This window comes from Cyanistes caeruleus, chromosome 1, assembly GCF_971803275.1.
Source record: "Cyanistes caeruleus chromosome 1, bCyaCae1.hap1.1, whole genome shotgun sequence".
NCBI lineage: Eukaryota > Metazoa > Chordata > Aves > Passeriformes > Paridae > Cyanistes > Cyanistes caeruleus.
The window spans coordinates 800,160-827,754 of NC_141701.1; the positions used below are offsets into that span (position 1 = coordinate 800,160).

The window sequence follows — 27,595 nt, forward strand, 5'->3', positions numbered from 1 at the left end:
AATTTTGGGGAAATTTGGGGGGAATTTGGATGAAAATTGGGGGGAATTGGGGGAAATTTTGGGGGAAATTTGGGAGAAATTTGGGGGAAATTTGGGGCAGATTTGGGGGAACTTTGGAGGGAATTTGGGGAAAATTTGGGGAAATTTTGGGGAAAATTTGGTAAAATTTGGGGGGACTTTGGAGGCAATTTGGGGGAAATTGTGGAAAAATTTTGGAGAGATTTGGGGGGAATTTGGGGGAAATTTGGGGGGGAATTCGGGGAAATTTTGGGGGAGATTTGGATGAACTTTGGACGCAATTTTGGGGGAATTTTGGGAAAATTTTGGGGAAACTTGGAGGGATTTGGGGGAAATTTTGGGAAAATTTGAGGGAAATTTGGGGGAAATTTGGGAGAAATTTGGGAGAAATTTGGGGGAAATTTGGGGCAGATTTGGGGGAACTTTGGAGGGAATTTGGGGAGATTGGGGAAAATTGGGAGGGAATTTGGGGGAAATTTTGGGAAGATTTGGGGGGAATTTGGGGGAAATTTGGAGGGAATTTGGGAGAAAATTTGGGGGGAATTTGGGAGAAATTTGGGACAGATTTGGGGGGAATTTGGAGGGAATTTGGGGGAAATTTGGGAAAAATCTCAGGAGTTTTGGGGGGAGTTTGGGGGAAACTTGGACGGGGTTTGGAGGAAATTTGAGCGGATTTTGGGGGAAATTTGGGGGAAATTTTGGGAGAATTTGGGGTGGAAATTTGAGAGGTAAAGGGGGATGTGGGACGGGGGGGTTTTGGGGTATTTTTGGGGTTTTTGGGGGGATTTTGGGGGGATTTTTGGGTTTTTTGGGGTGGTTTTGGGGGGTATTTTTGGGGTTTTGGGGAGGTTTTGGGGGTATTTTTGAGGTTTTTGGGGTATTTTGGGGGTTTTGGGGGTGGTTTTGGGGTATTTTTGAGGTTTTTGGGGTATTTTCGAGGTTTTTGGGGTATTTTGGGGGTTTTTGGGGTGTTTTGGGGTATTTTGGGGGTTTTTGGGGTGGTTTTGGGGGTATTTTTGAGGTTTTTGGGGTATTTTTGAGGTTTTTGGGGTATTTTTGGGGTTTTTAGGGGAGGTTTAGGGGTATTTTTGGGGTTTTGGGGGGAGGTTTTTGGGGTATTTTGGGGGGTTTTGGGTGGTTTTGGGGGTATTTTTGGGGGTTTTGGGGTGTTTTGGAGGTATTTTTGGGGTATTTTGGGGGTTTTTGGGGTGGTTTTGGGGGTATTTTTGAGGTTTTTGGGGTATTTTTGGGGTTTTTGGGGTGGTTTTGGGGTGTTTTGGGGTGTTTTTGGGTGGTCGGGGGGGCAGTGAGGGGTGTCACAGGAGCCCCCAGCCGAGCCGACGCTTTGCCTGCGAGACGACTTTATTTGGCTGCTCATTTGCATATGATTTGCATGTTGTTTACATATGATTTGCATGTGGTTTGCATGTGATCTGCATATTAATCGTGTGTGATTTGCATAACTCCTCCCAGCTCGGGGTGGGGTCCTGCCCCGCCCCCATCCCAGCGGCTTTTCCCACGGCACCGGGGGGGGTCCTGGGGGGTGGGGGAGGGGTGGTGGTGACCCCTCAGTGACCCCTCACTGACTCCTCACTGACCCCCAGGGACCCCTCACTGACCCCCAGGGACCCCCAGGGACCCCCAGGGACCCTCAGTGACCCCTCACTGACCCCTCACTGACCCCCATGGACCCCCAGAGACCCCTCACTGACCCCTCACTGACCCCCAGGGACCCCTCAGTGACCCCTCACTGACCCCCAGGGACCCCTCAGTGACCCCTCACTGACCCCCAGGGACCCTCACTGACCTCTCAGTGACCCCTCACTGACCTTCACTGACCCCCAGGGACCCCTCACTGACCCCCAGGGACCCCCAGAGACCCTCAGTGACCCCCAGGGACCCCTCAGTGACCCCCAGAGACCCCTCAGTGACCCCTCACTGACCTTCACTGACCCCCAGGGACCCCTCACTGACCCCCAGGGACCCCCAGGGACCCCTCACTGACCCCCAGGGACCCCGCCGGCTCAGTCGAGGGTGCGGAAGGTCAGCAGCGGCGACTTCTCGGGCATCAGGATGAAGCGGAAAACGGTGGGGACGTCCTCGGTGGACACGGCCTCGATGCTGAAGTTGCTCAGGACCTGGGAGGGGTCAAGGCAGGATGGTTTGGGTCAAGTTGAGATGGTTTGGGTCAAGCCAAGGAGGTTTGGGGTCAGGCCAGGATGGTTTGGGTCAGGCCAGGATGGTTTGGGGTCAGGCCAGGATGGTTTGGGGTCAAGTTGAGATGGTTTGGGTCAAGCCAAGGAGATTTGGGGTCAGGCCAGGATGGTTTGGGGTCAAGCTGAGATGGTTTGGGTCAAGCTGAGATGGTTTGGGGTCAAGGTGAGATGGTTTGGGTCAAGTTGAGATGGTTTGGGTCAGGCTGAGATGGTTTGGGTCAAGCTGGGATGGTTTTGGGTCAAGCTGAGATGGTTTGGGTCAAGGTGAGATGGTTTGGGTCAAGCTGAGATGGTTTGGGTCAAGCTGAGATGGTTTGGGTCAAGCTGAGATGGTTTGGGGTCAAGGTGAGATGGTTTGGGTCAAGCTGAGATGGTTTGGGGTCAAGGTGAGATGGTTTGGGGTCAAGTTGAGATGGTTTGGGTCAAGTTGAGATGGTTTGGGTCAAGTTGAGATGGTTTGGGTCAGGCCAGGATGGTTTTGGGTCAAGCTGAGATGGTTTGGGTCAAGCTGAGATGGTTTGGGGTCAAGGTGAGATGGTTTGGGGTCAAGGTGAGATGGTTTGGGTCAAGTTGAGATGGTTTGGGGTCAAGGTGAGATGGTTTTGGGTCAGGCTGAGATGGTTTGGGTCAGGCCAGGATGGTTTGGGGTCAAGTTGAGATGGTTTGGGGTCAAGGTGAGATGGTTTGGGTCAAGCTGAGATGGTTTGGGTCAAGCCAAGGAGGTTTTGGGTCAAACCAAGGAGGTTTTGGGTCAAGTTGAGATGGTTTGGAGTCAACTTGAGATGGTTTGGGGTCAAGCTGGGATGGTTTGGGTCAAGTTGAGATGGTTTGGGTCAAGTTGAGATGGTTTGGGTCAGGCTGAGATGGTTTTGGGTCAGGCTGAGATGGTTTGGGTCAAGTTGAGATGGTTTGGGTCAAGCTGGGATGGTTTGGGTCAAGTTGAGATGGTTTGGGTCAAGTTGAGATGGTTTTGGGTCAGGTTGAGATGGTTTTGGGTCAAGTTGAGATGGTTTGGGTCAGGCTGAGATGGTTTTGGGTCAATCCAGGATGGTTTAGTCAAGCCAAGGAGGTTTTGGGTCAACTTGAGATGGTTTTGGGTCAAGCTGGGATGGTTTGGGTCAAGCTGAGATGGTTTGGGGTCAAGCTGGGATGGTTTGGGTCAAGTTGAGATGGTTTGGGTCAGGCTGAGATGGTTTGGGTCAGGCTGAGATGGTTTGGGTCAGGCTGAGATGGTTTGGGTCAGGCTGAGATGGTTTGGGTCAAGTTGAGATGGTTTTGGGTCAGGTTGAGATGGTTTTGGGTCAAGTTGAGATGGTTTGGGTCAAGCTGGGATGGTTTTGGGTCAAGGTGAGATGGTTTGGGTCAAGCTGAGATGGTTTGGGTCAGGCTGAGATGGTTTGGGTCAGGCTGAGATGGTTTGGGTCAAGGTGAGATGGTTTGGGTCAAGCTGAGATGGTTTGGGTCAGGCTGAGATGGTTTGGGTCAAGGTGAGATGGTTTGGGTCAGGCCAGGATGGTTTGGGTCAAGGTGAGATGGTTTGGGTCAAGCTGAGATGGTTTGGGTCAAGCCAAGGAGGTTTTGGGTCAAACCAAGGAGGTTTTGGGTCAAGTTGAGATGGTTTGGAGTCAACTTGAGATGGTTTGGGTCAAGCTGAGATGGTTTTGGGTCAAGCTGAGATGGTTTGGAGTCAACTTGAGATGGTTTGGGGTCAAGCTGGGTTGGTTTGGGTCAAGTTGAGATGGTTTGGGTCAAGTTGAGATGGTTTGGGGTCAGGCCAGGATGGTTTTGGGTCAAGCTGAGATGGTTTGGGGTCAAGGTGAGATGGTTTGGGTCAAGTTGAGATGGTTTGGGTCAAGTTGAGATGGTTTGGGGTCAAGTTGAGATGGTTTGGGGTCAAGGTGAGATGGTTTGGGGTCAAGGTGAGATGGTTTGGGGTCAAGTTGAGATGGTTTGGGGTCAGGCCAGGATGGTTTTGGGTCAAGCTGAGATGGTTTGGGGTCAAGGTGAGATGGTTTGGGTCAAGTTGAGATGGTTTGGGGTCAGGCCAGGATGGTTTGGGGTCAAGGTGAGATGGTTTGGGTCAAGTTGAGATGGTTTGGGTCAAGTTGAGATGGTTTGGGTCAAGTTGAGATGGTTTGGGTCAAGCCAAGGAGGTTTTGGGTCAAACCAAGGAGGTTTTGGGTCAAGTTGAGATGGTTTGGGGTCAAGCTGGGATGGTTTGGGTCAGGTTGAGATGGTTTTGGGTCAGGTTGAGATGGTTTGGGTCAGGCTGAGATGGTTTTGGGTCAATCCAGGATGGTTTAGTCAAGCCAAGGAGGTTTTGGGTCAACTTGAGATGGTTTTGGGTCAAGCTGGGATGGTTTGGGTCAAGCTGAGATGGTTTGGGGTCAGGCCAGGATGGTTTGGGTCAGGCTGAGATGGTTTGGGTCAAGTTGAGATGGTTTGGGTCAAGTTGAGATGGTTTTGGGTCAAGCTGAGATGGTTTGGGTCAAGCTGAGATGGTTTGGGTCAAGTTGAGATGGTTTGGGTCAAGCTGAGATGCTTTGGGTCAAGTTGCGATGGTTTGGGTCAAGTTGAGATGGTTTGGGTCAAGTTGAGATGGTTTGGGTCAAGTTGAGATGGTTTGGGGTCAGGCCAGGATGGTTTGGGTCAGGCTGAGATGGTTTGGGTCAAGTTGAGATGGTTTGGGTCAGGCTGAGATGGTTTGGGTCAGGCTGAGATGGTTTGGGTCAAGCCAAGCAGGTTTTGGGTTAAACCAAGGAGGTTTTGGGTCAAGCTGAGATGGTTTGGGTCAAGTTGAGATGGTTTGGGGTCAGGCCAGGATGGTTTGGGTCAAGTTGAGATGGTTTGGGTCAAGCCAAGGAGGTTTTGGGTTAAACCAAGGAGGTTTTGGGTCAAGCTGAGATGGTTTGGGTCAGGCTGAGATGGTTTGGGGTCAGGCCAGGATGGTTTGGGTCAAGTTGAGATGGTTTGGGTCAGGCTGAGATGGTTTGGGTCAAGTTGAGATGGTTTGGGTCAAGCTGAGATGGTTTGGGTCAGGCTGAGATGGTTTGGGTCAAGTTGAGATGGTTTGGGTCAGGCTGAGATGGTTTGGGGTCAGGCCAGGATGGTTTGGGGTCAGTCCAGGATGGTTTTGGGTCAAGTTGAGATGGTTTGGGGTCAGTCCAGGATGGTTTTGGGTCAAGTTGAGATGGTTTGGGTCAAGTTGAGATGGTTTGGGTCAGGCTGAGATGGTTTGGGTCAAGGTGAGATGGTTTGGGTCAGGCTGAGATGGTTTGGGTCAAGCTGGGATGGTTTGGGTCAGGCTGAGATGGTTTGGGGTCAGGCCAGGATGGTTTTGAGTCAAGTTGAGATGGTTTTGGGTCAAGCTGAGATGGTTTGGGGTCAAGCTGAGATGGTTTGGGGTCAGGCCAGGATGGTTTGGGGTCAGGCTGAGATGGTTTGGGGTCAGGCTGAGATGGTTTGGGGTCAGGCTGAGATGGTTTGGGTCAGGCTGAGATGGTTTGGGTCAGGCCAGGATGGTTTGGGTCAGGCCAGGATGGTTTGGGTCAGGCTGAGATGGTTTGGGTCAAGGTGAGATGGTTTGGGTCAGGCTGAGATGGTTTGGGTCAAGCTGGGATGGTTTGGGTCAAGCTGAGATGGTTTTGGGTCAAGCTGAGATGGTTTGGGTCAAGCTGAGATGGTTTGGGGTCAAGGTGAGATGGTTTGGGTCAGGCCAGGATGGTTTGGGTCAAGTTGAGATGGTTTGGGTCAAGTTGAGATGGTTTTGGTCAGGCTGAGATGGTTTGGGGTCAAGTTGAGATGGTTTTGGGTCAAGTTGAGATGGTTTGGGTCAAGTTGAGATGGTTTTGGGTCAAGTTGAGATGGTTTTGGGTCAAGCTGAGATGGTTTGGGTCAAGTTGAGATGGTTTGGGTCAGGCTGAGATGGTTTGGGGTCAATCCAGGATGGTTTGGGGTCAAACCAAGGAGGTTTTGGGTCAGACCAAGGAGGTTTTGGGTCAAGCTGGGATGGTTTGGGGTCAAGTTGAGATGGTTTGGGTCAGGCCAGGATGGTTTGGGTCAAGTTGAGATGGTTTGGGTCAAGCTGAGATGGTTTGGGGTCAAGCTGAGATGGTTTGGGGTCAAGTTGAGATGGTTTGGGTCAAGCCAGGATGGTTTGGGTCAAGTTGAGATGGTTTGGGGTCAAGTTGAGATGGTTTGGGGTCAGGCCAGGATTGTTTAGTCAAGCCAAGGAGATTTTGGGTCAGACCAAGGAGGTTTTGGGTCAAGCTGAGATGGTTTTGGGTCAATCCAGGATGGTTTAGTCAAGCCAAGGAGGTTTTGGGTCAAGCCAAGAAGGTTTTGGGTCAATTCAAGACGTTAGGTTGAACCAAGAGATAGCAGAGCCAAAGCAAGACCTCAGCTCAAGCCAACATCCCAATGGGTCAAGTCAAGACCTCAATGGGTTGAGTCAAGATGGTTTTGGGTCAAGCCAAGACCTTGGGTTGAACCAGGAGGTTGTTGGGTCAAACCAAGAACTTGTTGGGTCAAGTCAAAACCTCTTTGGGTCAAGCCAACATTTTGGGTCAAGCCAAGAACTTTGGGTAGAGCCAAAACCTCATTGTGTCAAGCCAGGACCTCATTGGGTCAAGCCAAGGCATGGTTGGGTCAAACAAAGATTTTGGGTCAAACCAAGACCTCTTTGGGTCAAGTCAAAACCTCTTTGGGTCAAGCCAAGTCCTCACTGGGTTGAACCAAGAGGTTTTGGGTCAAGCCAAGACTTTGGGTCAAGGCATGGTTGGGTCAAACCAAAACCTCTTTGGGTCGAGCCAAAACCTCACTGGGTCAAACCAAGAACTTTTGGGTCAAGCCAAGAACTTTTGGGTCAAACCAAGAACTTTTGGATCAAGCCAAGACTTTGGGTCAAGCCAAGACTTTGTTGGGTCAAACCAAGAGCTTCATTCCATCCAAGCCCTTTGGGTCAAACCAAGCCCTCCTTGAATCCCCCCAAACCATTGGGTTAAACCAAGACCTCATCGGGTCAAACCAAGAACTTTTGGGTCAAACCAAGACTTTGGGTCAAACCAAGACTTTGGGTCAAACCAAGAACTTTTGGGTCAAACCAAGAACTTTTGGGTCAAACCAAGACTTTGGGTCAAGTCCAAACCTCTTTGGGTCAAGCCAAGAACTTTTGGGTCAAACCAAGAGCTTCATTCCATCCAAGCCCTTTGGGTCAAACCAAGCCCTCCTTGAATCCCCCCAAACCATTGGGTTAAACCAAGACCTCATCGGGTCAAACCAAGAACTTTTGGGTCAAACCAAGACTTTGGGTCAAACCAAGACTTTGGGTCAAACCAAGAACTTTTGGGTCAAACCAAGAACTTTTGGGTCAAACCAAGACTTTGGGTCAAGTCCAAACCTCTTTGGGTCAAGCCAAGAACTTTTGGGTCAAGCCAAGACCTTCATTCCATCCAAGCCCTTTGGGTCAAACCAAGCCCTCCTTGAATCCCCCCAAACCATTGGGTCAAACCAAGAACTTTTGGGTCAAACCAAGACTTTGGGTCAAACCAAGACTTTGGGTCAAGCCAAGACTTTGGGTCAAGCCAAGACCTCGTTGGGTCAAGCCAAGACTTTGGGTCAAGCCAAGACCTTTGGGTCAAACCAAGAACTTTGGGTCAAGCCAAGACCTTTGGGTCAAACCAAGAACTTTTGGGTCAAACCAAGAACTTTTGGGTCAAACCAAGACTTTGGGTCAAGTCAAAACCTCTTTGGGTCAAGCCAAGAACTTTTGGGTCAAGTCAAGACCTCAGTGGGTCAAGCCAAGACCTTCATTCCATCCAAGACCTTGTTGGGTCAAACCAAGTCCTCCTTGAATCCCCCCAAACCATTGGGTCAAACCAAGAACTTTTGGGTCAAACCAAGACTTTGGGTCAAACCAAGAACTTTTGGGTCAAGTCAAGACCTTTGGGTCAAGCCAAGAACTTTGGGTCAAGCCAAGACCTCGTTGGGTCAAACCAAGACTTTGGGTCAAGCCAAGACTTTGGGTCAAGCCAAGACCTCGTTGGGTCAAACCAAGACTTTGGGTCAAACCAAGAACTTTTGGGTCAAGTCAAGACCTTTGGGTCAAGCCAAGACTTTGGGTCAAGCCAAGACCTCGTTGGGTCAAGCCAAGACTTTGGGTCAAGCCAAGACCTTTGGGTCAAACCAAGAACTTTTGGGTCAAGTCAAGACCTCAGTGGGTCAAACCAAGAACTTTTGGGTCAAACCAAGACCTCGTTGTGTCAAGCCAAGACCTTTGGGTCAAGCCAAGACCTTCATTCCATCCAAGACCCATTCCTTGAATCCCCCCAAACCGTTGGGTCAAACCAGGACCTCATGGGGCGACCCCAACCCGTGAAGTTCTGACCCCCCCCAAGCCCCGGGGGGCGTTTTTGGTGTCCCCCCACTCACGTGCGCGAGGAACAGCATCATCTCGGCCTCGGCCAGGCGCCGCCCGATGCACTGGCGCGCGCCGAAGCCGAAGGCCAAGGCCTTGAAGGTGGTGTCGTCCTTGCCGAGCCAGCGCCAGGGGTCGTAGCGCTCGGGGTGCGGGAAGACGTCGGGACAGCGCCCCATGGCGTACAGAGCCACCTGGCACAGCGTCTGGGGGGGGACAGTGATGGGAAACACCCCCGGGACCACCCAGGAGACCCCCCCAGGACCCCCGGGATCCTCCCCAAGACCCCCCCCGGGACCACCCATGAGACCCTCCCCCCGGGACCCCCTCGGGACCACCCATGAGACCCCCAGGAGACCCCCTCGGAACCCCCTTTGGGAACCCCCCCAAGACCCCCCCTGAGACCCCCCTGGGACCTCCTCGGGACCACCCATGAGACCCCCCAGAACCCCCTCGGGACCCCCCCAGGACCACCCATGAGACCGTCCTGGGATCACCCGTGAGACCCCCCCCAGGACCCCCGGGATCCTCCCCGAGACCCCCCCAGGACCACCCATGAGACCGTCCCAGGACCCCCAGGAGACCCCCATGAGACCCCCCCAGGACCACCCATGAGACCCCCTCGGGACCCCCTTTGGGAACCCCCCTGGGACCCCCCCTGAGACCCCCCTGGGACCTCCCCAGGACCCCCTTTGGGAACCCCCCCAAGACCCCCCCCAAGACCCCCCCTGAGACCCCCCTGGGACCTCCCCGGGACCCACCCGAGACCCCTCCCAGGACCCCTTGGGACCCTCCCGTGACCCCCCCACTGGACCTCCCCCAACACCACCCCAAGGGACCCCCCCAGGACCCTCCCCAGGACCCCATGAGACCCCCCCGAGACCTCCTTGGGACCCCCCCCAGGACCCCCAGCCCGGTGCTGGGATGGGTCAAACCAAGACTTTTTTGGGTCAAACCAAGACCTTTTTGGGTCAAACCAAGAACTTTTGGGTCAAACCAAGAACTTTTGGGTCAAACCAAGACCTTTTTGGGTCAAGCCATGACCTTGGGTTGAACCCAGAGGTTGTTGGGTCAAACCAAGACCTTTTTGGGTCAAACCAAGACCTCTTTGGGTCAAACCAAGACTTTGGGTCAAGCCAAGACCTCTTTGGATCAAGTCAAGAACTTTTGGGTCAAATCAAGATATTTTGGGTCACACCAAGGCATGGTTGGGTCAAACCAAGACCTCATTGGTTTGAACCAAGAGGTTGTTGGGTCAAACCAAAATCTCTTTGGGTCAAACCAAGACTTTGGGTCCCACCAAGATCTCATTGGGTCAAACCGAGATGGTTTTGGGTCAAACCGAGATGGTTTTGGGTCAAACCAGGACCTTTTGGGTCCCACCAAGACCTCATTGGCTCAAACCAAAACCTTTTGGGTCAAACCAGGACCTTTTGGGTCCCACCAAGATCTCATTGGCTCAAACCAAAACCTTTTGGGTCAAACCAGGACCTTTTGGGTCCCACCAAGGCTTTGGGTCCCTCCAAGACCTTTTTGGGTCAAACCAGGACTTTTTGGGTCCCACCAAGCCCTCATTGGGTCCCACCAAGATCTCATTGGCTCAAACCAAAACCTTTTGGGTCAAACCAGGACTTTTTGGGTCCCACCAAGATCTCATTGGGTCAAACCAAGACTTTGTGTCCCACCCAGGTTCTGGGTCCCACCAAGACCTCATTGGGTCCCACCAAGATCTCATTGGGTCAAACCAGGATGGTTTTGGGTCAAACCAGGACCTTTTGGGTCCCACCAAGATCTCATTGGGTCCCACCAGGACTTTCTGGGTCCCACCAAGCCCTCAGTGGGTCCCACCAGGACTTTTTGGGTCCCACCAAGGCCTCACTGGGTCCCACAAAGGTTTTGGGTCCCACCAAGACCTCTTTGGGTCAAACCAAGGTTTTTGGGTCCCACCAAGACCTCATTGGGTCAAACCAAAACCTTTTGGGTCAAACCAGGACTTTCTGGGTCCCACCAAGCCCTCAGTGGGTCCCCCCCAGGCTCTGTGTCCCCCCGTGCCCCCCGTGTCCCCCCGGGCTCCGTGTCCCCCCGTGCCCCCCGTGTCCCCCCAGGCTCTGTGTCCCCCCCAGGCTCTGTGTCCCCCCCAGGTTCTGTGTCCCCCCAGGCTCTGGGTCCCCCCAGGCTCTGTGTCCCCCCAGGCTCCGTGTCCCCCCGTGCCCCCCGTGTCCCCCCGGGCTCCGTGTCCCCCCGTGCCCCCCGTGTCCCCCCGTGCCCCCCGTGTCCCCCCGGGCTCCGTGTCCCCCCGTGCCCCCCGTGTCCCCCCAGGCTCTGGGTCCCCCCGTGCCCCCCGTGTCCCCCCCGGGCTCCGTGTCCCCCCGTGCCCCCCGTGTCCCCCCAGGCTCTGTGTCCCCCCGTGCCCCCCGTGTCCCCCCGTGCCCCCCGTGTCCCCCCGTGCCCCCCGTGTCCCCCCGGGCTCTGGGTCCCCCCGTGCCCCCCGTGTCCCCCCAGGCTCTGGGTCCCCCCGTGCCCCCCGTGTCCCCCCGGGCTCCGTGTCCCCCCGTGCCCCCCGTGTCCCCCCAGGCTCTGGGTCCCCCCGTGCCCCCCGTGTCCCCCCGTGCCCCCCGTGTCCCCCCAGGCTCCGTGTCCCCCCGTGCCCCCCGTGTCCCCCCCAGGCTCCGTGTCCCCCCGTGCCCCCCGTGTCCCCCCGTGCCCCCCGTGTCCCCCCGGGCTCTGTGTCCCCCCGTGCCCCCCGTGTCCCGCTCTCACCCCCGCGGGCACGCGGTAGTTGTGCAGCACCACGTCCCTGGCCGGGTACCTCTGCACGGTGATGCCCACCGGGTACAGCCTGGGGGGCACCGAGCCTCAGCCCCTCCCAGTACGGCCCAGTGCCCACCAGTGAGGGCTGGGGCTGCACCCCAACACCCCGAGTGACCCCCCCCGGCCATGCTGGGACCCCCCCGGTGGTCACAGTGCACCCAGTGACCCCTCCCAGTTATCCCAGTGACCCCCCCAGTTATCCCAGTGAGCCCCCCCAGTTATCCCAGTGACCCCCCAGTGACCCCCCCAGTTATCCCAGTGACCCCCCAGTTATCCCAGTGACCCCCCCCAGTGACCCCCCAGTTATCCCAGTGAGCCCCAGTGACCCCCCCAGTTATCCCAGTGACCCCCAAGTGACCCCCCAGTGACCCCCCCAGTTATCCCAGTGACCCCCCCCAGTTATCCCAGTGACCCCCAGTGACCCCCCCAGTTATCCCAGTGACCCCCCCAGTTATCCCAGTGACCCCCCCCAGTTATCCCAGTGACCCCCAGTGACCCCCCCCAGTTATCCCAGTGACCCCCAGTGACCTCCAGTGACCCCCAGTGACCCCCCAGTTATCCCAGTGACCCCCAGTGACCCCCCAGTTATCCCAGTGACCCCCCCCCAGTTATCCCAGTGAGCCCCCAGTGACACCCCAGTGACCCCCCCAGTTATCCCAGTTCCCTCCCAGTGACCCCAGTTCTCCCATTGCCCCAGTACCAGCCCCCAGTTCTCCCAGTGACCCCCAGTGCCCCCCCAGTCCCCCCAGCGCCCCCAGTCCCCCCCAGTCCCCCCAGCCCCCCCAGTATCCCCAGTATCCCCCCAGTATCCCCCCAGCCCCCCCAGTATCCCCAGTATCCCCCCAGCCCCCCCAGTATCCCCCCAGTCCCCCCAGCCCCCCCAGTATCCCCCCAGTATCCCCCCAGCCCCCCCAGTATCCCCCCAGTATCCCCCCAGTATCCCCCCAGTCCCCCCAGTATTCCCAGTCCCCCCCACCCCCAGTGTCCCCAGTATCCCCCCAGTATCCCCCCAGTCCCCCCGCCCCCCCAGTATCCCCCCAGTATCCCCCCAGTCCCCCCAGTCCCCCCAGTCCCCCCAGTCCCCCCAGTATCCCCCCAGTATCCCCCCAGCCCCCCCAGTATCCCCCCAGCCCCCCCAGTATCCCCCACCCCCAGTATCCCCCCAGCCCCCCCAGTATCCCCCCAGTGTCCCCAGTATCCCCCCAGTCCCCCCAGTATCCCCCAGCCCCCCCAGTCCCCCCCCAGTCCCCCCGCGCCCCTCACCCACCTCAGGGTCTCTTTGATGGCCGCTTTCAGCAGCGGCAGCGCCCCGAGGAGCTCGGGCAGGGGGCGCGACCCCCCCGAGCCCCCGAGCCCCCCGGGGACCCCCTCGGGGACCCCCAACCCGGGGACCCCCAAACCGGGGACCCCCAACCCGGGGACCCCCAACCCGGGGACCCCCCCGGCCGCCCGCAGCTCCTCCCGCAGCGCCCGCTGCACCCCCGGGTTCCGACCCAGCTCGAACAGCGTGAACAGCAGCGGGATCGCCGTCTGGGGAGGGGGCGCGGGGCTGAGACCCCTCCCCAAAATCACCCGGGACCCCCCAAAACCCCCCCGCTCTGAAATCCCCAAAAATCCCCGAAAAAATCCCCCCAAAATCCCCCCAAACCCCCCAAAACCTCCCCAAACACCCCCGGCTCCAACAGCAGCGGGATCGCCGTCTGGGGAGGGGGCGCGGGGCTGAGACCCCTCCCCAAAATCACCCGGGACCCCCCCGCTCTGAAATCCCCAAAACTCCCCCAAAATCCCCCCAAAATCCCCCAAAAACTCCACCAAAATCCCCCCCAGTTCCACCAGCAGCGGGATCGCCGTCTGGGGAGGGGGCGCGGGGCTGAGACCCCTCCCCAAAATCACCCCCAAAACCCCCCCGCTCTGAAATCCCCAAAAATCCCCGAGAAAATCCCCCCAAAATCCCCCCAAAAACCTCCCCAAACACCCCCAGTTCCACCAGCAGCGGGATCGCCGTCTGGGGAGGGGGCGCGGGGCTGAGACCCCTCCCCAAAATCACCCCCAAAACCCCCCCGCTCTGAAATCCCCCCAAAAAAACCCAAAACCCCCCAAAAATCCCCCCAAAACCGCCCCAAACACCCCCGGCTCCAACAGCAGCGGGATCGCCGTCTGGGGAGGGGGCGCGGGGCTGAGACCCCTCCCCAAAATCACCCCCAAAACCCCCCGCGCTCTGAAATCCCCGAAACGCCCCAAAAATCCCCCCCCAAAACGCCCTCTGGGTGCCCCTCAACCCCCCCAAAACCCCCCAAAACCCCCCAGGTCCCCCCCAGACCCCCCCTGGGTGCTCCCCCCACCCAAAATATCCCCCAAATCCCCCTCAATTCCCCCCCAAAATCACCCCTGGGTGCCCCCCCCATAGCCCAAATCCCCCCAATTCCCCCCCAGACCCCCCCGGGTGCCCCCCAACACCCCCAGACCCCCCCGGGTGCTCCCCCATACCCCAAATCCTCCCCAGATCCCCTCTGGGTGTCCCCCCCCACCCCCCAGACCCCCCCTGGGTGCCCTCCCACCCCCCAAATCGCCCCCCAGCACGCCCCCGGGTGCCCCCCAACACCCCCCAGACCCCCCCAAATCCCCTCTGGGTGTCCCCCCCACCCCAAATCTCCCCCAAGACCCCCTCTGGATGCCCCCCAACACCCCCAGACCCCCCCGGGTGCTCCCCCCACCCCCAAGTCCCCCCCGACCCCCCCTGGGTTCCCCTCAACACCCCCAGCCCCCCCCCCGGGTGCCCCCCAATTCCCCCCCAGACCCACCCCGGGTGCCCCCCCACTCCCCAAATCTCCCCCAGACCCCACATGAGACCCCCGAGGTGCCCCCCCAACACCCCCAGCCCCCCTCCGGGTGCCCCCCAACACCTCCCAGACCCCCCCAAATCCCCTCTGGGTGCCCCCCCAACACCCCCACACCCCCCCACACCCCCCCCAGACCCCCCAAGCCCCGCCCGGGTGCCCCCCACCCCCAAAATGTCCTCCCCAAATCCCCTCTGGGTGTCCCCCCCACCCCAAATCTCCCCCAAGACCCCCCCCGGCTGCCCCCCAACACCCCCAGACCCCCCCGGGTGCTCCCCCCACCCCCAAGTCCCCCCCGACCCCCCCTGGGTGCCCCCCAACACCCCCCAAACCCCCCCCAAATCCCCTCTGGGTGCCCCCCCAACACCCCCAGACCCCCACACACCCCCCCCCAGCCCCCCCCGGGTGCCCCCCCAGCCCCCCCCAGCCCCCCCCGGGTGCCCCCCCCAGATCCCCTCTGGGTGCCCCCCCAGCCCCCCCGGGCCCCCCCTCACGGTGTCCACTCCTCCCGCCGTGAACTCGGTGACGTTGGCCTTGATGGAGGGGAGGGGGAGGTGCCCCTGCAGCAGCAGCTCCGCCAGGACCCCCCCCCCGGGGACCCCCCCCCCGGGGACCCCCCCGGGGCTCCCCCCGGGGCTCCCCCCGGGCCCCCCCCGGCAGAACTCCCGGTAAATCCGCTGGATGTTCTCGTCAGCTGTGGGGGAGGGGCGGCAGTGAGGGGGGGGGAGGGGCACCGAGACCCCCGGGGGGAGGGGGATACCCCAATATTGATGGGGGGAGGGGCACCGAGACCCCCGGGTGGGGAGGGGGGGACACCCCAATAGTGGGGGGGGGAGGGGCACCGAGACCCCCGGGTGGGGGAGGGGGAGACACCCCAATAGTGGGGGGGGGAGGGGCACCGAGACCCCCGGGGGGGAGGGGGGGGCAGTGAGGGGGGGTCCCATGGGTGGGGTTCCCATGGGTGGGGGTCCCATGGGTGGGGGTCTCACCGTGCTGGAAGATGAGGGGTTCCCAGGGATGGGGGTCTCGGGGGGTCTCGGGGGGTCTCGGGGGGTCCCATGGGTGGGGGTCCCGGGGGTCTCACCGTGCTGGAAGATGAGGGGTTCCCAGGGGTGGGGGTCTCGGGGGGTTTCGGGGGTGGGGGTCCCGGGGGTCTCACCGTGCTGGAAGATGAGGTCCCAGGGGTGGGGGTCTCGGGGGGTCTCGGGGGGGTCCCGTGGGTGGGGTTCCCATGGGTGGGGGTCCCGGGGGTCTCACCGTGCTGGAAGATGAGGGGTTCCCAGGGATGGGGGTCTCGGGGGGTCTCGGGGGGTCTCGGGGGGTCTCGGGGGTTCCCATGGGTGGGGGTCCCGTGGGTGGGGGTCTCACCGTGCTGGAAGATGAGGTCCCAGGGATGGGGGTCTCGGGGGGTCTCGGGGGGTCTCGGGGGGTCTCGGGGGTGGGGGTCCCGTGGGTGGGGGTCTCACCGTGCTGGAAGATGAGGTCCCAGGCGCGGAGGTGGCGCTGCCAGAGCGGGGGGTGCAGGCGCAGGAGGGGGCGGGGCAGGAACAGCAGGGGGAGGGTCGTGTCCAGCATCTCCTCCAGGGCCCCCAAAAACCGCTCAGCGCCCCCCGAGCCCGAGCCCCCCCCCAGCAGCCCCAGCCGCTCCCCGAACAGAGCGAAACTGCTGGCTGGGGGGGAGGGGGCGTCAGGACCCCCGAATTGGGGGGGTGGGGGAGGGGTCTGACATCCCCATTTCCCCTCCCCCACAATCCATGGGGGGTCCTGGGGTCTGCACCCCCTCAGAACCCCCCGAATTGGGGTGGGGGGGGACATCAGGACCCCCGAATTGGGGGGGGGGGACATCAGGACCCCCGAATTGGGGGGGGAGGGGGCGTCAGGACCCCCGAATTGGGGGGGTGGGGGGGGGTCTGACACCCCCATTTCCCCTCCCCCACAATCCATGGGGGGTCCTGGGGTCTGCACCCCCTCAGAACCCCGGGGGGGGGGGGGAGGGGGACACCAGGACCCCCCGAATTGGGGTGGGGGTCGAGGTCTGACACCCCCGTTTCTATCCCAGACACCCCCATTTCCCCTCCCCCGATCCACGGGGGTCCTGGGGGTCCCAGCCCCCCATCCATGGGGGTCCCAGCCCGCTCGAATTTGGGGTGGGGGGCTCCTGTTATGGACCCTCGCCATGTCCTGGGGGTCCCAGTCTCACCCCCCAACATCCCCTGGGGGTCCCGGGCGTCTCCCCCACCCCCATCCGGGGGTCCCGGGGGTCTCTGTGCCCACCTGGGGGTCCCAGGGGTCCCCCCCCACCCCCATCCGGGGGTCCCGGGGGTCTCCCCTCAATCCCCTGGGGGTCCCAGGTGTCACCCCACATTCCCTGGGGGTCCCGGGGGTCCCACTGTCCCCCCACCCGAGGGTCCCGGGGGTCTCTCTGTCCCCACCCGGGGGTCCCGGGGGTCTCTCACCCTCGAGGGTGAAGCGGAAGAGCAGCGGGTGGGGGTCGATGGTCAGAGCCCCCCCGGGGGCGGCGCTCACTCGGCCCCGCAGGCTCCGGGCGAAATCCCGCGCCACCGCGTCCAGCAGCGGCACGAAACGGCGCGCGCCGGCCGGACACAGCACGGCACGGTTCAGAGCCAGACGGTCCGAGCGCCAGGCCGGGCCATTCCTGCCAAAATCACCCAAAAATGGCACAGGTGAGACAGGTGAGACAGGTGAGACAGGTGAGACAGGTGGGACAGGTGACACTGGACAGGTGACAAACGGCGCGCGCCGGCCGGACACAGCACGGCACGGTTCAGAGCCAGACGGTCCGAGCGCCAGGCCGGGCCATTCCTGCCAAAATCACCCAAAAATGGCACAGGTGAGACAGGTGAGACAGGTGAGACAGGTGAGACAGGTGGGACAGGTGACACTGGACAGGTGACAAACGGCGCGCGCCGGCCGGACACAGCACGGCACGGTTCAGAGCCAGACGGTCCGAGCGCCAGGCCGGGCCGTTCCTGTGGCACAGGTGAGACAGGTGAGACAGGTGAGACAGGGGAGACAGGTGACACTGCACAGGTGACAAACGGCGCGCGCCGGCCGGACACAGCACGGCACGGTTCAGAGCCAGACGGTCTGAGCGCCAGGCTGGACCATTCCTGCCAAAATCACCCAAAAATGGCACAGGTGAGACAGGTGAGACAGGTGAGACATGGACAGGTGACACTGGACAGGTGACAAACGGCGCGCGCCGGCCGGACACAGCACAGCACGGTTCAGCGCCAGACGGTCCGAGCGCCAGGCCGGGCCGTTCCTGTGGCACAGGTGAGACATGGACAGGTGACACTGGACAGGTGAGACAGGTGACACTGGACAGGTGACACTGGACAGGTGAGACAGGTGAGACAGGTGAGACATGGACAGGTGAGACAGGTGAGACATGGACAGGTGACACTGGACAGGTGACACTGGACAGGGTCAGAGCCCGGTGGTCTGAGCACCACACCAGGCTGATCCTGCCCGATCCGCCCATCCCAGTCTATCCCAGTCCCATCCCAGTCCATCCCAGTCCATCCCAGTCCATCCCAGTCCATCCCAGTCCCATCCCAGTCCCATCCCAGTCCATCCCAGTCCATCCCAGTCCATCCCAGTCCCATCCCAGTCCATCCCAGTCCCATCCCAGTCCATCCCAGTCCCATCCCAGTCCCATCCCAGTCCATCCCAGTCCATCCCAGTCCCATCCCAGTCCATCCCAGTCCATCCCAGTATCTCCCAGTCCATCCCAGTCCATCCCAGTCCATCCCAGTCCCTCCCAGTCCATCCCAGTCCCTCCCAGTCCATCCCAGTCCCTCCCAGTCCATCCCAGTCCATCCCAGTCCATCCCAGTCCATCCCAGTCCATCCCAGTATCTCCCAGTCCATCCCAGTCCATCCCAGTTCATCCCAGTCCCTCCCAGTCCATCCCAGTCCATCCCAGTCCATCCCAGTATCTCCCAGTCCATCCCAGTCCATCCCAGTTCATCCCAGTCCATCCCAGTCCATCCCAGTCCATCCCAGTCCATCCCAGTCCATCCCAGTCTATCCCAGTCCCATCCCAGTCCCTCCCAGTCCATCCCAGTTCGCTCACAGCAGGAAGAGCCCCCGGCGGTGCCCCCGCAGCTCCCGGTGCCCATCCCAGTCCATCCCAGTTCATCCCAGTCCATCCCAGTTCATCCCAGTCCATCCCAGTCCCATCCCAGTCCCTCCCAGTATCCCCAGTTTATCCTCACAGCAGGAAGAGCCCCCGGCGGTGCCCCCGCAGCTCCCGGTGCCCATCCCAGTCCATCCCAGTATCTCCCAGTCCATCCCAGTCCATCCCAGTCCATCCCAGTCCATCCCAGTCCATCCCAGTCCCATCCCAGTCACTCCCAGTCCATCCCAGTCCCTCCCAGTCACTCCCAGTTTATCCTCACAGCAGGAAGAGCCCCCGGCGGTGCCCCCGCAGCTCCCGGTGCGCGCTCCAGGCCGCGATCCCCATCCTGCGGGGGAAGGGCCCCTCCGCCCGCAGCAGCTGCGCCGCGTCCCGGGGCAGGAGAACGTTCACGCAGTCCAGGGAGCCCACGCGGTCCCTGCGCCCCAAAAACACCCCAAAACACCTCAAAACACCCCAAAAACGCCTCAAAAACATCCCCAAAAACATCCCCCAAAACACCTCAAAAACATCCCCCAAAACACCTCAAAAAACAGCCCAAAAACACCTCAACAACACCCCAAAAACACCTCAAAAATATCCCCCAAAACACCTCAAAAAACACCCCAAAAACAGCCCAAAACCACCACGAAAACACCCCAAAAACACCTCAAAAAACACCTCAAAAACACCTCAAAACACCTCACAAACACCTCAAAAAACACCTCAAAAACACCCCAAAAACACCCCAAAAAGACCCCCAAAACACCCCCAAAAAACAGCCCCAAAACACCCGAAAACACCTCAAAACACCCAAAAACACCTCAAAAACATCCCCCAAAACACCACGAAAACACCTCAAAAAACAGCCCAAAAACAGCCCCAAAACACCCCAAAAACACCTCAAAAATGGGGGTCAGAGGGGTGACACGGGTACACACAGTCCAGGGAGCCCACGCGGTCCCTGCGCCCCAAAAACACCCGAAAACACCTCAAAACAGCCCAAAAACACCTCAAAAACATCCCCCAAAACACCTCAAAAAACAGCCCAAAAACACCTCAAAAAACACCCAAAAACACCCCAAAAACACCTCAAAAACATCCCCCAAAACACCTCAAAAACACCTCAAAAACATCCTCCAAAACACCTCAAAGAACAGCCCAAAAACAGCCCCAAAACACCCCAAAAACACCTCAAAAACAACCTAAAAACACCTCAAAAACCAGCCCAAAAACAGCCCCAAAACACCTCAAAAAACACCCCAAAAACACCCCAAAACACCCCAAAACGCTCCAAAACAGCCCAAAAACACCTCAAAAAACAGCCCAAAAACACCTCAAAACACCCAAAAAACACCCAAAAACATCCCCCAAAACACCTCAAAAAACAGCCCAAAAACAGCCCCAAAACACCCCAAAAACACCCCAAAAATGGGGGTCAGAGGGGTGATCCGGGTACACACAGTCCAGGGAGCCCATGCGGTCCCTGCACCCCAAAAACACCCAAAAACACCTCAAAACACCCCAAAAACACCTCAAAAACACCCCAAAAACACCTCAAAAAGCACCTCAAGAACACCTCGGAAACAACTTAAAAACACCTCAAAAAACACCCGAAAAACACCCAAAAACACCTCAAAAAACACCCCAGAAATGGAGGTCAATGGGGAACAACCTCACAGTAACTGTACCCCAAAACAGCCCAAAAACACAACAAAAACGCCCCAAAAACACCTCGAAAACACCTCAAAAACAACCTAAAAACACCTCAAGAAACACCCAAAAACACCTCAAAAAACACCTCAAAAATGGAGGTCAATGGGGAACAACCTCACGATAACTGTACCCCAAAACAGCCCAAAAACACAACAAAAACACCTCAAAAATACCTCGAAAACAACCTAAAAACACCTCAAAAAACACCCAAAAACACCTCAAAAAACAGCCCAAAGACTCCCCAAAAAACACGTCAAAAACACCTCAAAAAGCACCCAAAAACACCCCAAAAATGGAGGTCAATGGGGAACGACCTCACAGTAACTGTACCCCAAAACAGCCCAAAAACACAACAAAAACGCCCCAAAAACACCTCGAAAACACCTCAAAAACACCCAAAAAACACCTCAAGAAACACCCAAAAACACCTCAAAAAACACCCAAAAACACCTCAAAAAACACCCCAGAAATGGAGGTCAATGGGGAACAACCTCACAGTAACTGTACCCCAAAACAGCCCCAAAACACCTAAAAAACAGCCCAAAGACAGCCCAAAAAACACCCCAAAAACACCTCAAAAAACACCTCAAAAACAACCTAAAAACACCTCAAAAAACACCCCAAAACCCCTCAAAAAACACCCCAAAAATGGAGGTCAATGGGGAACAACCTCACAGTAACTGTACCCCAAAACAGCCCCAAAACAGCCCAAAAACACCTCAAAAAGCACCCAAGAACCCCTCGAAAACAACCTAAAAACACCTCAAAAAACACCCGAAAAACACCTCAAAAAACACCCCAGAAATGGAGGTCAATGGGGAACAACCTCACAGTAACTGTACCCCAAAACAGCCCCAAAACACCTAAAAAACAGCCCAAAGACAGCCCAAAAAACACCCCAAAAACACCTCAAAAACACCTCAAAAAGCACCTCAGGATCACCTCGGAAACAACCTAAAAACACCTCAAAAAACACCCAAAAACACCCAAAAACACCCCAAAAATGGAGGTCAATCAGGAACAACCTCACAGTAACTGTACCCCAAAAACACCCCAAAAACACAACAAAAACACCCAAAAACACCCGAAAAACACAACAAAAACGCCCCAGAACACCTCAGAAACACCCCAAAACCACCCGAAAACACCTCAAAACACCCCAAAAACACCTCAAAAACATCCCCCAAAACACCTCAAAAAACAGCCAAAAACAGCCCCAAAACACCCCAAAAACACCTCAAAACACCCCAAAACACCCCCCAAAACACCTCAAAAAACAGCCCAAAAACACCACGAAAACACCTCAAAAAACACCCCAAAAACACCTCAAAACAGCCCAAAAACACCTCAAAAAATACCCCCAAACGCCCCAAAACACCCAAAACCACCCCAAAACCACCCAAAACGCCCCAAAACCACCCCAAAACGCCCCAAAACCGGGGGGGTCTTTGGGGAACACCCGGCCCCGGGCACCCTCCCGGTCCCCGCACCCCAAAACCGGGACCCCCATTGGGGACCCCCAAACGAGGGGAGGGGGCGACAAAATGGGGACCCCCCCACGCTCAGGGGGCTCCGGGGCGGTTTGGGGGGGTCCAAACAGGTGCAGACCCCTCCCCAAATTACCCCGGTGGTTTGGGGGTCCCCTGTGCCCCCTCCCCAGGACAATTCGGGGGTCCCCTGTGCCCCCTCCCCAATATCTCTCAGCCCCGGGATCATTTGGGGGTCCCCTGTGACCCCTCCCCGGTAATTCGGGGGTCCCCCAGCCCCGGGGTAATTTGGGGAGGGGTCTTCATCTGTAGACGGGCCCGAGGCGCTGGAAGCCCCCCGGGGGTCCCCAGTGCCCCCTCCCCGGTGATTTGGGGGTCCCCTGTGCCCCCTCCCCGGCGATTTGGGGGTCCCCTGAGCCCCCTGCCCGTGTCCCCCCAGCCCCGGGGTAATTTGGGGAGGGGTCCGCACCTGTAGACGGGCCCGAGGCGCTGGAAGCCCCCCCGGGGGTCCCCAGTGTCCCCTCCCCGGTGATTTGGGGGTCCCCCCAGCCCCGGGGTAATTTGGGGAGGGGTCCGCACCTGTAGACGGGCCCGAGGCGCTGGAAGCCCCCCCGGGGGTCCCCTGTGCCCCCTCCCCCGTGTCCCCCCAGCCCCGGGGTAATTTGGGGAGGGGTCCGCACCTGTAGACGGGCCCGAGGCGCTGGAAGCCCCCCTCCATGCGCCGGTGGAAGTCCTGGAAGCCCCCCCGGCTCCAGAGGCTCAGCAGGGTGGCCCAGGGACCCCGCCCGGCCCGCGGCATCTCCTCCATGGGCCGGGGGGAGACCCCAGACCCACGGGAGACCCCCGAGCCGGGGGAGACCCCCGAGCCGGGAGAGACCCCAGACCCACGGGAGACCCCCGAGCCGGGAGAGACCCCAGACCCACGGGAGACCCCCGAGCTCAGCGCCCGCCGCGCCCCCCGGCCCCACACCCAGCCCGGGGTGCCCATGGCTGCGGGACCCCCGAGACCCCCGGTCTGTCCCCTGAGACCCCCGAGACCCCCGCTCTGTCCCCCTTTTATGGCCCGAGACCCCCGCTCTGCCCCCTGAGACCCCCGATCTGTCCCCTTCTATCGCTGCGGGACCCCCGAGACCCCCGATCTGCCCCCTGGGACCCCCGAGACCCCCGGTCTGTCCCCCTTTTATGGCTCTGGGACCCTCAGGACCCCCTCTCTGCCCCTCGAGACCCCCTCTCCGCTCCCCTTTAACGGCTCCGGGACCCCCGCTCTGCCCCCCGGGACCCCCTCACGGCCCCCCTTTTATAGCCCGGGACCCCCGCTCTGTCCCCTGGGACCCCCGCGACCCCCGATCTGTCCCCCTTTTATGGCTCCGAGACCCCCGGGAGCTCCTCTGGGACCCCCGGGAGCTCCTCTGGGACCCCCGGGAGCTCCTCCCCGCCCTCCGGGACCCCCTCTCTGCCCCCCGGGACCCCCTCACGGCCCCCCTTTTATGGCTCTGGGACCCCCGGGACCCCCTCTCGGACCCCCAGGACCCCTCAGGACCCCTCTCCGCCCCCCGGGACCCCTCAGGACCCCTCTCTGCCCCCCTGGACCCCTCAGGACCCCTCTCCGCCCCCCGGGACCCCTCAGGACCCCTCTCCGCCCCCCTTTTATGGCCCCGGCCAAGGCCGCCCACGCGCGGGGGAGGGGCCGCGGCCGCCGGGGAGGGGAGGGGGGAGATGGGGGGGGCACCTGAGGGGCTGGGGAGGGGTCCCAGGAGACCCCTGAAGGGCTGGGGAGGGGTCCCGGGAGATGGGGGGGGCACCTGAGGGGCTGGGGAGGGGTCCCGGGAGATGGGGGGGGGCACCTGAGGGGCTGGGGAGGGGTCCCGGGAGATGGGGGGGGCACCTGAGGGGCTGGGGAGGGGTCCCGGGAGATGGGGGGGGCACCTGTGGGGCTGGGGAGGGGAGGGGGGAGATGGGGGGGGCACCTGTGGGGAGGGGAGGGGTCCCGGGAGATGGGGGGGCACCTGAGGGGCTGGGGAGGGGTCCCGGGAGACCCCCGGGACGTGGGGTGGGGAGGGGTCCCGGGAGACCCCTGAGGGGCTGGGGAGGGGTCCCGGGAGACCCCCGGGATGTGGGGCAGCCCCGGCAATGTGGGGCTGGGGAGGGGTCCCGGGGGATGGGGGGGGCACCTGTGGGGTGGGGAGGGGTCCCAGGAGACCCCCGGGATGTGGGGCTGGGGAGGGGTCCCGGGAGACCCCCGGGATGTGGGGAGGGGAGGGGTCCCAGGAGACCCCTGAGGGGCTGGGGAGGGGTCCCGGGAGATGGGGGGGGCACCTGTGGGGCTGGGGAGGGGTCCCGGGAGACCCCTGAGGAGCTGGGGAGGGGTCCCGGGAGACCCCCGAGATGTGGGGTGGGGAGGGGTCCCAGGAGACCCCCGGGATGTGGGGTGGGGAGGGGTCCCGGGAGACCCCCGGGATGTGGGGCAGCCCCGGCAATGTGGGGCTGGGGAGGGGTCCCGGGGGATGGGGGGGGCACCTGTGGGGTGGGGAGGGGTCCCGGGAGACCCCCGGGATGTGGGGCTGGGGAGGGGTCCCGGGAGACCCCCGGGATGTGGGGCTGGGGAGGGGTCCCGGGAGACCCCTGAGGGGCTGGGGAGGGGTCCCGGGAGACCCCCGGGACGTGGGGCAGCCCCGGCAATGTGGGGCTGGGGAGGGGTCCCGGGGGACCCCCGAAATGTGGGGCCGGCCCCCCATAGCCCCCTCCCCACAGCCCCCCCGGGCTCTGCTATGGGGCAGCCCCACCGCGCACAAGGGGGGTTTGGGGGGGTTTGGGGGGGTTTGGGGGGTTTGGGGGGGTTTGGGGGGGATTTTGGGGGGATTTTGGGGGGATTTTGGGGGGTCTGGGGGTCTCGCCCCCCCCTTCCCGAGCCCGGCGCTGACGTCAGAGCTAAAAATAACCCGGGGGGGGCAGCGGGGTCAGGGCCCGGCGCCGCGTGGGGGGAGGGGCGGCCCTGGGGAGGGGGGGAGGGGCACGGGGGGGTCCGGGGGGGTGGGGGCGGCCGGGGGGGGGGGCGGCCGTGGGTCTGGGGGCGATCGGGGGGCCGGGGGGGCTCGTAGAGACCCTCAGAGGGGCGGGGGTCCCGGGGGGGTCCCTGGGGTGTCCCTGGTGGTCCTGGGGGGGGTCCTGGGGGGGTCCAGGTGGTCCCGGGGGGGTCCCGATGGTCCCCGGGGGTCCCGGGGGGGGGTCCCGGGGGGGGGTTCCGGGGGGGGTTCCGGGGGGTCCCGGGGGGTTCCCGGTGGTCCCCGGGGGGGTCTCGGGGGGGGGTCCCAGATGATTCCGGGGGGGTCCCGGGGGGGGTCCAGGTGGTCCCGGGGGGTTCCCGATGGTCCCCGGGGGGTCTCGGGGGGGGGGGGGGTCCCGGATGGTTCCGGGGGGGTCCCGAGGGGGTCTCGGGGGTGGTGCCGAGGGGTCCCGGTGGGTCCCGGGGGTCTCGTTGGGGGGTCCCGGGTGTCTCGGGGGGTCCCGGTGGTCCCGGGGGGAGGGTCCCGGGGGGTACCGGTGGTTCCGGGGGGTCCCGGTGATCAGGGTGGTCCCGGGGGTCTCGGGGGGGTCCCGGGGGGGGTCCCGGGAGGTCCCAGTGCGGTCCCGGGGGTGTCCCGGGGGGGTCTCGGGGGGTCCCGGGGGTTGGGTCCCGGTGATCAGGGGGGTCCCGGGGGGGTCCCGGTGATTCGGGGTGTCCCGGGGGGGGTCTCGGGGGTGGTGCCGAGGGGTCCCGGTGGTCCCGGGGGGGTCTCGGGGATCCCGGGGGGGTCTCGGGGGTCCCGGGGGGTACCGGTGGTTCCGGGGGGTCCCGGAGGGGTCCCAGTGGTTCCGGGGGGGTCCCGGGGGGGGTCCCGGGGGGGTCTCGGTGATCAGGGGGGTCCCGGGGGTCCCGGGGGGGTCTCGGGGGGTCCCGGGGGGGTCCCGGAGGGTCCCGGGGGGGTCCCGGTGATCCGGGGGGTCCCGGGGGGGTCCCGGAGGGTCCCGGGGGGGTCCCGGGGGGGTCCCGGTGATCAGGGGGGTCCCGGGGGTCCCGGGGGGGTCCCGGGGGGTCCGGGGGGGTCCCGGGGGGGTCCCGGGGGGGTCTCGGGGGGTCCCGGGGGGGTCCCGGAGGGTCCCGGGGGGGTCCCGGGGGGGTCCCGGTGATCAGGGGGGTCCCGGGGGTCCCGGGGGGGTCCCGGGGGGTCCCGGGGGGGTCCCGGGGGGGTCTCGGGGGGTCCCGGGGGGGTCCCGGGGGGTCCCAGCACAGCAGAGGCGGAGCCCGGGGCAGGTTCGTCCCTTTATTGGCCGCGGGGCCGGGGCCGTTTGTGCTTGTCCTGAATCCCTCGGGGGGCCCCAGGTGCGCCCAGGTGTGCCCAGGTGTGCCCAGGTGTGTCCCCAGGTGTGCCCAGGTGTGCCCAGGTGTGCCCAGGTGTGTCCCCAGGTGTGCCCAGGTGTGCCCAGGTGTGCCCAGGTGCGCCCAGGTGTGTCCCAGGTGTCCCCAGGTGCGCCCAGGTGTGCCCAGGTGTGTCCCAGGAGTTCCCAGGTGCGCCCAGGTGTGTCCCAGGTGTGTCCCCAGGTGCGCCCAGGTGTGCCCAGGTGTGTCCCCAGGTGCGCCCAGGTGTGCCCAGGTGTGTCCCCAGGTGCACCCAGGTGCGCCCAGGTGTGCCCAGGTGTGCCCAGGTGTCCCCAGGTGCACCCAGGTGCGCCCAGGTGTGCCCAGGTGTGTCCCCAGGTGCGCCCAGGTGTGTCCCAGGAGTCCCCAGGTGTGTCCCCAGGTGTCCCCAGGTGCGCCCAGGTGTGCCCAGGTGTGCCCAGGTGTGCCCAGGTGTGTGCCCAGGTGTGGCCCAGGTGTCCCCAGGTATGCCCAGATCTGTCCCAGGTGTGCCCAGGTGTGTCTGGGTGTCCCCAGGTGTGTCCGGGTGTGTCCCCAGGTGTGCCCAGATGTGTTCCAGGTGTCCTCAGGTGTCCCCAGGTGTGCCCCAGGTGTGTCCAGGTGCACCCCCTGCACAGGACCCCTCCCCCGCCCTCAGCTCCTGGGCCTGCAGTACCTGAACTGGGGGGGCGCTGCCCCAACACCTGCGGGAAGGGCCCAGGTGAGGGCAGGACACACCTGGGGTACCTGAGGGTACCTGGGAACACCTGGGGGTACCTGGGAACACCTGTGGGTACCTGGGGGGGGTGGGGGAAGCAGCGGCTGCGGCACCTGGGGGAGCTGCATGGGGTGTGCAGTGTGCAGGTGTGCTCAGGTGTGCATACAGGTGTGCTCAGGTGTGCATACAGGTGTGCATACAGGTGTGCATACAGGTGTGTACAGGTGTCTGCAGGTGTGTTCAGGTGTGTGCAGGTGTGCATCCAGGTGTGTCCAGGTGTGAGCAGCGAGAGCAGCACCTGCAGCACCTGAACATGCACAGGACTGGTGGTGTCAGGTGTGTCCAGGTGTGTCTAGGTGTGCAGTGCAGGTATAATGTGTGCCATGCACAGGTGTACAGGTGTACAGGTGTACAGGTGCAGAGGTGTGCCGTGTAAAGGTGTACCCTGTACAGGTGTGACATGTACAGGTGTACAGGTGTGCCATGTACAGGTGTACAGGTTTACCATGTACAGGTGTGCCATGTACGGGTGTACAGGTGTGCCATGTACAGGTGTACAGGTTTACCATGTACAGGTGTGCCATGTACGGGTGTACAGGTGTACAGGTGTACCATGTACAGGTGTGCCATGTACAAGTGTACAGGTGTGCCGTGTACAGGTGTGCATTGCCGAGGTGGGCCATGTAGAGGTGTACAGGTGTGCCATGTACAGGTGTAGAGGTGTACCATGTACAGGTGTGCCATGTACAGGTGTACAGATGTGCCATGTACAGGTGTGCATTGCCGAGGTGGGTCATGTAGAGGTGTACAGGTGTGCCATGTACAGGTGTACAGGTTTACCATGTACAGGTGTGCCATGTAC

The 27,595-nt window shown here is 61.4% G+C and overlaps 2 protein-coding genes across 2 annotated transcripts; one reads left to right on the plus strand and one right to left on the minus strand.

Annotated features, from left to right (window-relative positions):
• Positions 1 to 1,981: 1,981 nt before the first annotated feature.
• LOC147655228 (cytochrome P450 11B, mitochondrial-like) lies at positions 1,982 to 22,448 on the minus strand. The gene is made up of 10 exons (XM_086875884.1): positions 22,321 to 22,448; positions 18,721 to 18,876; positions 16,754 to 16,953; positions 15,666 to 15,967; positions 14,792 to 14,863; positions 12,898 to 12,990; positions 12,728 to 12,777; positions 11,410 to 11,488; positions 8,664 to 8,855; positions 1,982 to 2,156 (listed from the first exon to the last, which is right to left on the minus strand). The coding sequence occupies exons 1-10, from the start codon at positions 22,446 to 22,448 to the stop codon at positions 2,043 to 2,045; spliced, it is 1,386 nt and encodes a 461-aa protein (XP_086732010.1). The 3' UTR covers positions 1,982 to 2,042.
• Positions 22,447 to 27,044, plus strand: LOC147655229 (uncharacterized). Its single transcript, XM_086875918.1, has 4 exons — positions 22,447 to 22,653; positions 25,914 to 26,010; positions 26,073 to 26,155; positions 26,208 to 27,044. The coding sequence occupies exons 1-4, from the start codon at positions 22,447 to 22,449 to the stop codon at positions 27,042 to 27,044; spliced, it is 1,224 nt and encodes a 407-aa protein (XP_086732044.1).
• The last annotated feature ends 551 nt before the right edge of the window (positions 27,045 to 27,595 follow it).